Below are 15,081 nucleotides of genomic sequence, written 5' to 3'. Positions count from 1 at the left end.
ACGTGTATGGAATGAGCTGCCAGAGGATGTGGTGGAGGCTGGTACAATTGCAACATTTAAGAGGCATTTGGATGGGTATATGAATAGGAAGGGTTTGGAGGGATATGGGCCGGGTGCTGGCAGGTGGGACTAGATTGGGTTGGGATATCTGGTCGGTATGGACCGGTTGAACCGAAGGGTTTGTTTCCATGCTGTACATCTCTATGACTCTAAATCTATGTTATCTTTTGCATTGTGTGAACACTTGCCTTGAGATTAAAAGGGCATAGATCCAATTTCAGACTATATCTTGAATGTTAATCAGTTTTGCTGCCTTTTTTTGGAAATGAGTTTTGTTTCATAATAAATAGGGTATTTCTAATTACATTTATGAAAGCTGGATTGCAGCACAAAGGAAACAGTCAGTCATATTGCTGATTGAATCAAAACACTTACATATTGATAGTGCAACTCATGGAGTGGTGGGGCTTGGTTACTAGTGCATTGCTCTTGTAACACACATTAGTTAAAACTATCTACACTCACTTTTCTGTTCCCCTTCATATTTCAAGTGAAATGAACTGTTGCTATGATCACCATTGCTTGTCCAATAACAATTATATTATTACCAAATAATGGGGAATGAGTTACAAACTGGGAATTTTCTTTTACAAAGTTGCTTTAAAAGGTTTTTTCCAAATGATGGTTACAAATTGAAGGTTCTGGTGGATGTGGCATCTTATGAAGTGACTTGTTTCTACGATTACTGAAAGAATGATAAATAATTAAATATTAGAATTATAAATAATTAGCACTGATGGAAGAATCCTGAATGCTCTTTCTAGTAATCAGTTATTAGGTCTGTACTGCTATACAACAAAATGAGAAAATTTCCAAAACATTTATACCTGTGTCTCCAGTTCTGTCACCTCCAAGTTAAGTTTGTTTAGATGTTTATTCACAAATGTGATAAGCGACTGGGAAAACAAAACAATAAAAACATCAAAGCTCTATTTTCAAATCAAACAAGGCTATCAAACAAGTGGTGCCTTTGCTCTTCGCCAATGATCATTTAAAAGCTTCTTGTCAAACCAAAACTTCCAATCAGGATCACATGACAATTTGGGCCTTCACAACGACAAACTTACACCTTATTCAATAAATAATATTGTTCACTTGTACTTATGGGTTAGCTTCAATAGAATGGAGCAAAACCAAATTGAATTTCTGGCCATTGTGTTAAATTGAAATTGGCAGAAGAGATAACCACAGTCAATGGAGAGGATTTGTTTAAAGCATAGAACCCTCTATTTCCTGCTTCTGTTGCCACCAATATTTAACGTCTATTTAATCACAAAAATTATTATGTCTTTCCCCATTCAGATAACCTCATTCAAGCTACTTTGTCAAGGTGGCATTAATGTGGCAAACATGGTTCTGGCAAAGGAAGAATGAGGAGTTGATCTGTCTTCCACATAGTATACTCTAAGTATAGGCTACTACTCCACTTCACAGACGAGCCCCTTCCTAACAGAAAGTGCTTTTTAAAAATAATTTTTAATCAACCTGTTCAGATACATTATGAATCAGTTCTGTGACAGATGAACTTGATCATGGACCTCCTGACACAGAGGTATGGACATTTACACTTCACAATAAAAAGCATTAATGCACATTCATTCATCTTTCCCCAGTTAGTATCTGCTCTTAAACATAACTATAGCATGTACATATATGCGATCAATGACAACATGATGCCATTCCAAACTAATCCCATCTACCTGCATATGGTCTGTATCAATCTATTCCCTGCCTGTCTAAGTATCTGTCCAAACACCTCTTAAATGATGCTATTATATCTACTTCTACTATCTCCCCAACAGTGTTTTCCAGACGATTACTGCTCTCTGCATAAAAATCTTTCCTTGCTCATCTCCCTTAAACCTCTCACTTTAAAACTTATGTCCCCTAGTATCTAACATTTCCACTCTGGGGGAAAAAAAAGACACTGACTGTCTGCAATATCCATAACTCTCATCATTTTACACACTTCTATCATGTCACACTCAGTCTCAGACGGTCTACTGAAAACTGATACAAAGTTTGCAATTTTGGTATGGTACTCCTTTAGTTATGGTAGCAAATTAGCAACCCAATATTGAGGTTCAAACTCACCAAGGGAGCTTGTAAAACTGAGTTCAATTAAAAATGATCATGTGTGATTAATTCAAAATTGTGAATAGGTAAATAGTGAAAGGCCATTCCCATTTTGTGAATTGTAAAAAGGTTGCACAGACCGGAGATTATGGTAAGAACAAAGAATGCTTAGAACATTTTCATCTCTTATGGGATACTGCCATAGACTCGAACACAGTTTCAAAGTAAGTAGACAAAAAGAAGGAATGTAAAGTCATACACTTAAAGGACAAATTAATGAGATTATGGTAGATAGCCCCAGTTGAAAACCTAGCATCAGGACTGAATAATAGACTGAGTGGTGTCCTTCTTTACTATTCAATAGAAGTAGTAATGATCTTAGATAAAAGTAACTCATTGTACCACTTGAAAAATTTCACATTTGATCTGTTTATGCAATTCATCATACCATTTCAGAAATTGAGATGTTTTAGAACTCATTTTTGAATTTACCTTCTTAACAACATTGAGCTTATCAGGTGCATGGTCAAACAGTGTATCGAATGCATCCCGCTCTGAAATAACAAGTGAGAATGAACATCAATTTTTTTTTTAAAAAGGATTTTTGTGGAAGCTGCAGACCTCACTTCCTCACTATTTAATGCCTCTCTGGGGTAATGATGCAGCATTGGGTAGCAATGTCAAAACTGTGATACTTAGGCAAAAATTAAAATGCTTTCTCCACACACAAATTACTTAATCTAAAAAAAGAGGCCTGCACAGTGCCTTTTAGGCTGTTGCTCAACTGCACACCCATGCTGTTTGGCAGAAACACCACTAGGCACTTTGGTATCTCATATTACTCATATGTGATCCTGAGAGTGAGAGCCAAAAGCAGAGTTTAAATCTTTCCTCACTGGTACTCCAAGCACCTTTCACAAGGCTTGCTGCCAAGTGATCGGGTGCTGAAACGTATGACATTGCCCCTTTCTAACCCAGGGAAATAGAGTCAATTCTTACAACCTCACTTAAGTTTGGATAAATATAATAACTTTGCCAAAACTGATAAATAAAACCTGGGACTACTTTACTTGAATGGTTCCAAGGTGCACAGTTACCTCCACACAGAAAAGACTTACAAGGATGCTACCTGGACTGGAAGGTTTGGGTTATAAGGAGAGGTTAGATAGGCAGTGTAAGAAACTGAGGGGTGACCTTGTAGACATCTACAAAATCAAGACAAGCAGAGATCAGGTAAATAGCCAACAGCTTTTCACCATGGTAAGGCAGTCTACAACTAGAGGGCATAGGTTTAAGGAGAGAGGGGAAAGGGGGCAGAAGGTGGTGAGTGTCTGGAACAGGCTGCCAGAGACAGCAGTGGAAATGGGTAGAATTTCATCATTTAAGAAATAGTTAGACAGGTACATGGATGGGATTTGTACGGAGGGACACAGACCAAACATTGGCAAATGGGACTAGTTTGATAGTGAAATCTGGGCGGCATGGACAAGTTGGGCCGAAGGACTCTGTAAATGACAGGAAGTTGTAAAATACATGTTTTGAAACACAGAAGGTTGAAATGACTAGCCCATTGCTGTATCACAGAGAAAGCTCCTGATCTAAACTGTCCCATCAGGAGAAGTTCCAGTGCAGCAGCTGGACAAAACATGCAACGAAAACAAAAAAGTGGTGAGAATTCAACCATGGCATATTGGTGCACGACTATACCAGGGACAGTATAGTACTAGATGGTGTAATTGTCCTCTGATAGGGAAAACATGATCATCTCATGCAGTCCATCAAAATTTTATTCAGACCTCAGAAATTTCAGCCATGTGACATCACATCTGGATCTAAGGTCAATGACCTCAAGCTGCTTGTTTACAGCTTGATATCTCACCCAAATGCAAAGCCAGGTAGCAACCGTAAACAGCAAGGAGGAAAGCTTTGCAACTGTAATACTTATATCACCACCCAGAACCTACAATCATACACTTTTCAGCAGGCATCATGAAATGGCAATCAGGAATGAGCATTGCTGAGTACAACTGCAACAATTACACGATTAATGATCACAAATGAGATTAAATAATTCAGCACAGAACAGGAGTAAAGCTGGGGACATTCTAACCACAACAATTGTTATATTTCCCCACTTTATCACCAGCAAAGCTTCTTCTTACAGGCTTGGCAGCTAATCTTGAAATACTTTGGTGAAATCTGGCTTGCATTCAGTTCATGCTATTTTGTTCAAAAAATATTCCATCCACGAGTAAACTTGTTATTAAGCTTTGGTAATATGTCTATGATATTTTAATATCTCTAGGCAAGCTTTTGGTATAGAAAGAAATGCATTCCTTACCTGTCCCCTCAGAAAAAAGATATACTACCTATTAACAAAATGAGGATTCCCCATGTAGTTCTTTGACTAAACATCAGTGAATACCTTGTTTGAAATCCTGACATAAGGACTGCTTTCACAATCGGGATACAATGTTGCCATGAACTAAAAGATTCAACAGAATAAAATAAAACTATTTGACCTTTTTCAATTTTTGGTGTAATAAAGATTGAATGCATTTCATCCTTTACTTACCGAATCTCCCCATCATCATCCTGAAACACACAGTACAACAAACAGTCAAGAATTAAAATCAAACAAACAAGTCTGGTCTCATTCATACCCGACTTCTGGCCAACTTTTAAAGGTTCTTGGATAAGACAGAGTTGAAATATCTTATTTGAGGAGGTTTGGCAAACATTAATATTTAGAAAATAAATAACAAAGAAATTAACTATCATATGTCTAGTTGTAATATAATAAGGGGTATGTGGATTAGATCAATTAACCTAATCACCAGACTAGAGCTGTGCTTACAGGCATTCTTACGCTGAGAATTAATTACATATATTATTTGAAGCATATTTCTTAACAAATTACTCTGCTTTTTCTTTCCTGTGTGCATCCACATCATGTCACAGGCAAAGAGCATAATAATCAGGGTACTGAAGAAGCTCTTCTGAAAAGTGATATGGAGAAAGAGTAGATTCTTATTTTAGCACACCTAAATATGAAAAGGCAATGGTGCATATCAATATTCATACGCTGGCCACCTATCATTCCCATAATACAGCTGTCCCTATCACTTCCAGATCCCACAGTAGAAGCTAGCCCAGAATGATGACAGATTTTTCAGTTTCAATAGCTGAGTGAATTACTTCAATTTCGTACAGCCCACAGTACAAGATTGATCATATTTGAATATTAGACGGCAAGCATGTTGAAGGAAACCACACAAATTGTTAGTGAGAAAACTGGAAATACCACCCAGGGGAAGCAGATATAGAATTCTATTTAAAGGAAGATATGGAGAACTTTATTTTGCAATGCACAAAATGTACCTAACCTGGGAATACACTGGAATTTGTAACTGACCTGTGATTGTGTACAAACTTGTGTCAGTACAATTTGACAGTTCATACAAAGCAGCAAGTCCATTCACTAAGAAGGAAGCGTGTATTTTTCTGGTACTGGGCAATTCTGGATTGTCTGCCAGGCCAGTTCTTGTAAATATGTAGTCACTTCAGCTCGTGTGCCATTTTTATAGTTGATATCTCAGGGTGGTTGAGAGGCGAACATTGCCCTAAAGCAAGACATCTTTACAGCATCAGGACATCTGATGGAATTTGTTGGTTCAGAAATCTATCTTCACAATGAACTGATTTGAAGAGTAACAGTCAAGGAAGGTGCTTATCAGCTTGTGCATGTCTGTCAAAATGTGGGGTGCAAGTGTGTGCCCATATGTTGGGGGAATGCAGCAGCAGTGGCAAAATATTATGCTTCAAACAAAAGGGAGCCTTTTCAACTGAATGAAATGATTCAAAAGCATTCTTAAAGCCTCTATGAAGTTCAACTTTATTAATCTCATCATGTGGAAAGCAGATTGCCCAATTATGACCAAATCTTTGATGTCATCAAACATAATGCTAACAACTTCTAATCAAAAAGAGTGGTCACTGGGAGAGAATGGTAAAAACAGGGAACAGCTTATGGAGCTAACAATCTGCGACCATCTCTATCAGCTAATAGCGAGAAAAGGCTAAAACAAGGCTCATAAATCAGAGGCAACACTTGACACCTCAGTTCAACCCAGCCATCCACAACTAAGAACTCTCCTTGACATGAGGGATTGTTGATATACAGATGGAGATATTTATATGGCCCTAAAATAAGACACAGGAAAGGAACACAATCAGGTCTCTTGTTTTACAGTTTATACAAGAATTCAACACAAGGCTGCCTGAGGCAAAACAGGCGATGCTGTTCAATATGATCATTAATCTGTTCATGGATATCAAGTCCGTAGACTCGCATGCTCTCTACTCAGAATATGGCTGTTTGGAAATTTAACAAGGTACCAGGAGGAGACACTTAATAGGTAGGGAATAATTACCCACGAGAATTAAGAGCCAGTTGTTGCAAGCATTTTGAATTTGGGTCTTCAATGCTGGTGTCGATTTTCCAGTCTTTCATGGTCTAACTGATAGTTCAGTAAATACTTGAGCATTTCCTCAGTTTATCAATTTGCCGAACGCCATTAAAATCATAGAGGTCAATTAAGAATTTCACAGAAATTCAATCCTTTAAAACTTTGCAAAACAAGTTTTCATTCAAAGTAAAACAGTTCCACAGAAAACACACAATTCCTAGCTATTTTGTACCCAATTTTAGAAATTAATGATTCCTTTTGACTTCTGCTTCCAAGGTTAATTCTTAATAAATCTGTTCAGCAATTTTAGCATGAGATGTAGAATTTATGTCATCTGTTTCTCAAAGGGGATCAGAATAGCTGTTACCAATGAACATATTAACAAGTTATTCACTAAGAATTGGCTATGTCCAGACTTTAACTTAAGATAAAACAACATGTTGGCCCACAAGAAATATGGTCTTTTCTATGGAAGTGACCATGTGCCCTTATTCTCTTGAAAATTCCCAAACTCCCTTAAAATTTAATTTCACCAGTTTTGAGATGATAATTCAACTCCTGAACAAAATGGTGTACCTTAAAACAGTTTTCATTCCTAACTACTCTACTGAACTACTTTTATATTTGAGACACATGGTAAACTTCAACTTACTCTGTTGTGCTGGTAAATTCCTCTGTAACGTGCGATGTTTGAAGTATGCCCTCCCGCTTCTGTAAAAAAAAATACAAATTCATTGAACCAGAAGCAGAATCAATTTGACTTTTACAAATCACATTACATTTTTCCAGTATAAACAATTTAACAATAAGTATGAATTAATTACAAGAGGGCTAGAATACAAGAGTACAGATGTACGGTTAAGACTGTAGAAGGCTCCGGTCAGACCACATTTGGAATATCATGAATAGTTTTAAGCCTTGTATCTAAGGACGGGTGAGCTGGCCTTGGAAGAGTTGCAGTTGAAGACTATGGTTCTGTACTTGGAATTTAGAAGGATGAGAGGGGATTTGATTGAATTTTACAGAATACTGAGAGGCCTGGATATGGAGAAGTAGTTTCAACTAGGAGGAAAGATTAGGACCTGAAGGCACAGCCTCAGGTTGAAGGGATGACGTTTTAGAATGGAGATGAGGAGTAATTTCTTCAGCCATAGGGTGGTGAACCTGTGGAACTCATTGCTGCAGTGGGCTTAGAGGCTAAGACATTGAGTGAATTTAAGATTTAGATAGATAGGTACTTGATTAGTATGGGGATCAAGGGTTACAGGGAGAAGCCAAGAAGAATGGGGTCGAGAAACATATCAGCCCCAAATGAATAGTTTTTAGGTCAGCAAATAGTATTAATAATGTAGGTATAATCAGGAAGATAGAGGTACCTGTAAAAAGGGTAATGCAGCTGACTAGAAGATCACAATTGGAAATAAATACAAGGAGTCACCATCACCTCCCTACCCAAAAAAAAGTATCGCTCAAGGATGTATAAATCTGAATGAGTAATGGAAAGGCTAGAGTCAGAAACTAGGAAATACTGAGGGAAGAAAAGACCTTATTTAAAAGGAATTAAGTAGCATTTAATTATAATTACAAAGAGGATTGCAATCGATGACAAACAATAACTGCAAAAGCAAAATGGCCATGAAGCAATAGAGATTGATGAATGGGCTTACAATCCTATTTGCAAGCTTCCCCTTGGCAGGGCACAAAGCAAGGACTGAAGACATTTCCAACACGGTCAATTGATTAGACTGTATTCTTCAAATTATTGTGGATAGTTTTAAGGTTGCTCTTTGTCTCAGAGTCTATTAGCAAAAGACACAGTTTTACGGTGAGACAGACTGCATACAATTCCCTAGGGTTTTCTAGGAATCTCAATTCCTAGAAACCAAACTGAAAAAATATGTTTCAGAATCAATACACTACAGATGTTAGATATCGGAAATAAAAGATGAAAATGCTGGAAACTGAGTAGGCTTTGCAGCAGCTGTGGTGCAAGATATAAAGTTAACGCTTCAGGTTGATGAGATCTCATCATAACTGCAAATGATTAGAAATGTAATTAATTTGAAGCAAACCAAAGGAGATGTAGGGTGTGAAAAACAAAAGGGAAGGTCTGTGATTAGGTGAAAGACAAAAGAATTAAATAATAAGAGATTGGTTGTAGTATGACAAATACAAAAAAATGGGCTGAGAAATGGCAGGTGGAGTTTAATTTAGATAAATGCGAGGTGCTGCATTTTGGGAAATCAAATCTTAGCAAGACTAATACACTTAATGGTAAGGTCCTAGGGAGTGTTGTTGAACAAAGAGACCTTGGAGTGCAGGTTCATAGCTCCTTCAAAGTGGATAAGATAGTGAAGGTAGGTAAAATAGTGAAGGCGGGGTTTGGTATGCTTTCCTTTATTGGTCAGAGTATTGAGTACAGGAGTTGGGAGGTCATGTTGCGGCTGTACAGGACATTGGTTAGGCCACTTTTGGAATATTGCTTGCAATTCTGGTCTCCTTCCTATCGGAAGGATGTTGTGAAACTTGAAAGAGTTCAGAAAAGATTTACAAGGATGTTGCCAGGGTTGGAGGATTTGAGCTACAGGGAGAGGGTGAGTAGGCTATGGCTGTTTTCTCTGGAGCATTGGAGGTTGAGGGGTGACCTTATAGAGGTTTACAAAATTATGAGGGGCATGGATAGAATAAATAGGCGAAGTCTTTTCCCTGGGGTCGGGGAGTCCAGAACTAGAGGGCATAGGTTTTGGGTGAGAGGGGAAAGACATAAAAGAGACCTAAGGGGCAACTTTTTCATATACAGGGTGGTAAGTGTAGGGAATGAGCGGCCAGAGGAAGTGGTGGAGGCTAGTACAATTGCAACATTTAAAAGGCATTTGGATGGGTATACCAAAAGGAAGGGTTTAGAGGGATATGGTGCTGGCAGGTGGAACTAGATTGGGTTGGGATGTCTGGTCAGCATGGACGAGTTGGACTGAAGGGTCTGTTTCCATGCTGTACATCTCTATGACTCTATGTGGCTGGGGAAATGTGAATGACAGTTTGATGAATAATATCAGCTAAAAGCAATAATAAAGGGAAAAATGATATTAAAATTGAAATCTCCAAAGAGAATGGAAACAAAATAGGAATGGAGATTACAGTCTGACACTGTTGAACAAAATAAAGAGCCCAGTAGGCAATAAATGACTTAATCAAAGAATGTTTGTCTGTTGTTCAACTAACACGGAACATAGAAGAAAGCCAAGGACAGGGAGGTTAGCACATGATCATGCTTGTAAATTGATCATAGGTGATCACAACACGGCCACCCGGTCTGCATATGGACTCCCCACTGTACAGTCGACTTAATTCTTAGTGAACATCATGTACTAATTCCACCCCTGGATGACTGTCTGGGTGGAGTCTGTACATTCTCCCTGTGACTGCATGGATTTCTTCCGGTTGCTCCATTTCCTCCCACAGTTCAAAGATGTGCAGATTGGGTGGATTGGCCAGGCTAAGTTGCTGACAGTGTCTAGGGATGGTTAGGTGGATTAGCCATGGGGATTATAGGTTACAGGGTTAGGCTAGGGGCTAGGTCTGGGTGGGATGTTCTTTGAGGGGTTGGTGTGGACTCAATGGGCTGAAAGGCCTACTTGCACAATGTGCAGACTCTATGATTCTAAATTGAATGCAAATCACTGTTTCATCAATGTTCAATGGACCTTCGACTGAGAAAGCTAAATTGGCAGGCATTGCATACCCTGCAAATGCATGGAAGGCAAGAAGGTTTGGATGATCAAGTGGACCAGGGTACCAGAAGGAACAATCCTCTTGAATGCTTAAAGGGGTGGGGAGGATGCATTTGGTAGTGACATCAAGTTAGAGGTGGCAGAAATGGCAGAGGGATGATTCACTGAATACAAAAACTAGTGGGATGGAGGTGAGAACAAGAGGAACTCTATCATTGTTTTGGGAGACTGGGGAAGGGCTGAAAAATTGGTCAGTAAATTGAAGGGCCTGTCAGCCTTAGTAGATAGAGACCTTTAGTTTAGGGAGAAAGAAAACAATCCGTCAGATATGCTGGTATGGATGTCTGTAACACCAGGGTAGATGCAACGGTGGTACAGAAACTGGAACAATGGAATGGAGTCTTTACAGGACTTAAGGGGTTGAGAAAACATTCAAGGTTTTCAGTGGAATTCTAACAAATATACATAGTCTAGTCCAGGAACGGAGACAGAGTAGTGATGGGAGGAAGACGATATGGACCATGCATAAGTGAGAGAAACATGAAAACAGGAAATAAAGTTGATGAAATTTTCCAGTTCAAGGCAAAACCAGGAAACCGCAAATATACAGTAATCAATATACTAGAAAAAAAAGAGGAGAGGGAGAGGCTCCACAAAGCGAAGGAATGTTCCACATACCCCTCAAATCAGATCTTCATACAATTATTCAAACCACATTCCCTTGGTTACGCCATGTTGCAATTTTCTAAGAGCTTCCGTATGTTATCATCTCAGGTTTGCAAACATACTACTGTAAAACTTTTATCTCCACAATTTTAACTGAGGAAATTTTGGAAATTCTCCTGGTTTGAAAGCTAACATCTTCCTCCATTTTCTATCACACTGTTCAAAATTATTACAAATTGCAAAGTTAAACCAAACAATCATGCAAATAGTTTCACAAAACTTTAATACCAAATGATTTTAAGAGGTTGATGGTTCACTTACCCGTACAACCACCACCTGCACGGAGACATGCTCTGGCAATCTGATAGGCGCTCGGAAATGCATGGCTAAAGCCACGAGAAGGTGAAGAATAGCCACCATGTTTTTTGTGTGGATCGCTAAAAAGAAGATACATTTATCACAACACCACCCAGCAAACAGCTTTCAAGGATTCTATCACACAACTAAGTAGTCACTTAGCTTTCCTTACATTGTTCTGTTCTATTATTTTTGTATTGTGCACCTCAGGCCATTCAGTCCAACTAGTTGTGCTGGACTTGATGTTCCAGGAGCGCTTCTTTTCACTCAACCAGCCTTTTCATTAATTTCTTTCTCCCTCACTTGCTTATCCAGCTTCCCAATAAAAACACTGCTTTTGCCTCAACAATTCCTTGCACATGCCACATTTTTACAAATTTCCAGGTAAAAGAGACTGTGCTTGAATTATCCATTGGATTTATTAATAGCTATCTTTATCACCTTAATTCTGGGCATCCTTGAATGTGGGATCATCTTCATTAAGTTAGTGAAAATAATTTTATGGATGAGATGTAAAACCTTTTGTCAGGTCACCCCCTAAGTCACTTTTGTTCACAGAAAGACAATGTCCTGGCCTGTACACCTTTTTCTGAGATCATTCTTGTGAACTGTTTTGCATAATCTCTAGTAGCTCTATATCCCTTTTAATAATATCGAGACCAAAACCATTTGCATTAATCAGAGTATAGACTAACCAAGATTCAATAAATGTTTATCATATCTTCTCAGCTTTTCAGTTCTAACCTTTATCAATGAACACTAGTATTTGGACTGCTTTTTTAAAAAGACCTTATTAGCCTATGTTTCTTCTTGTGATTTGTGTATCTTTACCCCTAGATCCTTTTAACACCCCATCTCATTCAGGCATTACTACCTTAGCACTATGTGATCTAATTCTTCCTATAAAATCACCATCTTACACTTGTCTACCACATTAAAATTAATTTGCCAGTTACTTTCAGCTTGCAAAAATCCACTGCATCATTCCTTTTGTTTTGACCTTAGTCTTGAGCCCATTATATAGTACCTTCTCAAAAACCTTTTAAAAATGCAAATATATTAATCTTCTACATTATCCTCATCTATGCCGTGCCACCATGTCAAACAATTTCATAAGGTTTAATAAGCATGACCTTTGCTTTGTGATATAGCTGGTGAATACTCTATTATCATCAAGACAGAAATGATAAAACTTCTCTAAAATTGACAGGAGTAGCTTCAAACAGAAACACACTCCAATCAGTCATTGTGACTGTAGCATTAGCAGCTGCCATGAGAAAATCCACAGCCTAGAACATTCTAATTACCATTCTGTCTGAACCAAAGAGCATAAAAAATTATCTCCTCACGCATACAAACTCACTGAGATGAATGTGGAAATATTTCAACATTCCCCCATATCATCATAAAAAGCATTAAATTAACAACATCTGAAAGAAAATAATCTTTAGGTCCAGAAACAGTATGAAAAATATTTCTGTAGAGAATGAATTTCTGTACATCAATGATGATTCAAGAATCTATATTTTTATTTAACCATATGAAAAGAAAGAGTATAAAAATTTGAAAGTGAGGTGATAACTGCCATTGTCCCAGGAGACCATGGGCTGCTTTTATGTTAGAAATGTGTAATGTTAAAAAATTAAATTGTACTCTCTCTCTGGACATTAAAGTAATGTTAAAGGATTAAACTGTACTGTCTTTCTCCAAGAAGCTGAACATTCTGGAAGTGGGTGGGTGCGACATTGTCTTAGACAGCATGCAGGAACTTAGTTGACTATCCATTGTAATCCACACTTCATTTGGGCAGCCATTTACTGCTATTCCACTGCTATTATCAAATTAAACTCTCATTCAGTCCCTTCCATTCAGATATGCTTTCAAAGCCATCTCCCAGCCAATCAAATTCATTTGTGTGATCATCCCCCGAAACTGAAGTATATTATTCTAAATTATCTTGAGAAATCATGGAGTCAGGAAATCATTTGCATAATGATTTCCCAGGATTAGGACATTTACGTTTACACTATTTCAGAGAATGACGTCATTCTATTATTGTACCTGGGGTAACAAGTTGGTGGGGGAATGGCCAGAGTACCTGTGAGCATTTCCAACTGACCTGCATAGAGGCGATGTGTTTGTGGATGTAGGTTTGCCCACTGAGCTGGAAGGTTCATTACCAGACGTTTTGTCACCCTACTAGGTAACATCTTCAGCGGGCCTCCAGATGAAGCACTGGTGATGATTCCTGCTTTCTATTTGCGTGTTTGGGTTTCTTTGGGTTGGTGATGTCATTTCCTGTGGCGATGTAGTTTCCTGTTCTTTCTCTCAGGGGGTGGTAGATGGGTCTAACTCAATGTGTGCTTGTTGATAGAGTTCCGGTTGGAATGCCACACTTCTAGGAATTCTCGTGCATGCCTTTGTTTTGCTTGTCCGAGGATGGATGTGTTGTCCCAGTCGAAGTGCTGTCCTTCCTTATCTGTATGTAAGGATACTAGTGAAAGAGGGTCATGTTGTGTTGTGGCTAGTTGATGTTCATGTATCCTGGTGGCTACTTTTCTGCTGGTTTGTCCAATGCAGTCTTTGTTATAATTCTTGCACGGTATTTTGTAAATTACAATAGTTTTGCTTGTTGTCTGTATAGGGTCTTTCAAGTTCATTAGCTGCTGTTTTAGTCTGTTCGTGGATTTGTGGGCTACCATGATGCCAAGGGGTCTGAGTAGTCTGGCAACCATTTCCGAGATGACTTTGATGTAGAGGAGTGTGGCTAGGGTTTCTGACTGTGTTTTGTCTGCATGTTTGGGTTTGTTGCTGAGAAATCGGCGGACTGTGTGCATGGGGTACCCATTCTTTTTGAATACACAGTGTAGATGATTTTCCTCGGCTCTGCGTAGTTCTTCTATGTTGCAGTGTGTGTTGGCTCGTTGAAATAATGCTGTGATGCAGCTGCATTTGTGGATGTTGGGATGATTGAGATGTTACCTAGTAAGGTAATGAAACATCTGGAAATGAACCTTCCAGCTCAGCGAGCAAACCTACATCCAGAACCTCAACCTGAGTTACAAATCTTCTCAAAACTTGCTAAGGGGACGTGTTTCTTTTGTTCGGGGCCTCTTTTGACTCAACTTCACACGCCTGCAAAGCGAGTCAAAGGGGGTCACCTAGCTTGTAGAAGTTGGTGTGTGCGAATTGCATCTCATGTGTGAAACCTCGGGAAAGGAAACTAACACAGGGCAATGAATGATAAGTTTAATGTGAGGGTCATCACACCTTAGGTAAAGGGTGAAGTCAAGTCTTCATAACCATAAAAGCTTAGAGCTGTGACTAGAGGATATTTACTTCATTGTCTACTTCACCAGTTGATTTTCAGAATATGTATTGGGGAATCTCTCTTTGAATGATACCCAAAGGAACAAATTTAACATCTCGATTAGCTCTTTGAACATACTACTCCTTCATGCAAATGAATATGGCAAACACCTTTATGACAATGTCCATTGTCCAAGAGGGAAGAAATCTCTTAACCATTGTTCTTGATGCAACTGCCTGAAGATTATAGTCTGAGGTGAACTTGCATTCAGCAGGGAAAATAGCTCAAAACTATCACCTTCTTACACTCAACTAGAGTTCAGACAAAAAAAGCAGAAATACATTTTCATCAAGGCAGGAGGAATTTTGGTTATGCAGGATTACAAACAGAAAGCACAAATGCAAATATTCAG

At 38.6% G+C, this 15,081-nt stretch overlaps 1 protein-coding gene across 3 annotated transcripts in view; it reads right to left on the bottom strand.

Annotated features, from left to right (window-relative positions):
* The window catches only part of LOC122559552 (beta-parvin), an 81,097-nt gene that overhangs the window by 18,397 nt on the left and 47,619 nt on the right, over positions 1 to 15,081 (bottom strand). For all 3 annotated transcript variants that reach the window (XM_043709207.1, XM_043709209.1, XM_043709208.1), the window contains exons 6-10: positions 11,324 to 11,439; positions 7,258 to 7,316; positions 4,712 to 4,731; positions 2,629 to 2,690; positions 888 to 956 (exon numbers count right to left, since the gene is read on the bottom strand). In XM_043709207.1, the coding sequence (XP_043565142.1) occupies positions 888 to 956; positions 2,629 to 2,690; positions 4,712 to 4,731; positions 7,258 to 7,316; positions 11,324 to 11,439 (326 nt within the window). The remainder of the gene's footprint in view (positions 1 to 887; positions 957 to 2,628; positions 2,691 to 4,711; positions 4,732 to 7,257; positions 7,317 to 11,323; positions 11,440 to 15,081) is intronic.

The sequence above is a fragment of the Chiloscyllium plagiosum genome, chromosome 19 (assembly GCF_004010195.1).
Source record: "Chiloscyllium plagiosum isolate BGI_BamShark_2017 chromosome 19, ASM401019v2, whole genome shotgun sequence".
NCBI classification, from domain to species: domain Eukaryota; kingdom Metazoa; phylum Chordata; class Chondrichthyes; order Orectolobiformes; family Hemiscylliidae; genus Chiloscyllium; species Chiloscyllium plagiosum.
The sequence above is the reverse complement of the archived record's forward strand: the minus strand, read 5'-3'. Positions and strand labels throughout refer to the sequence as shown.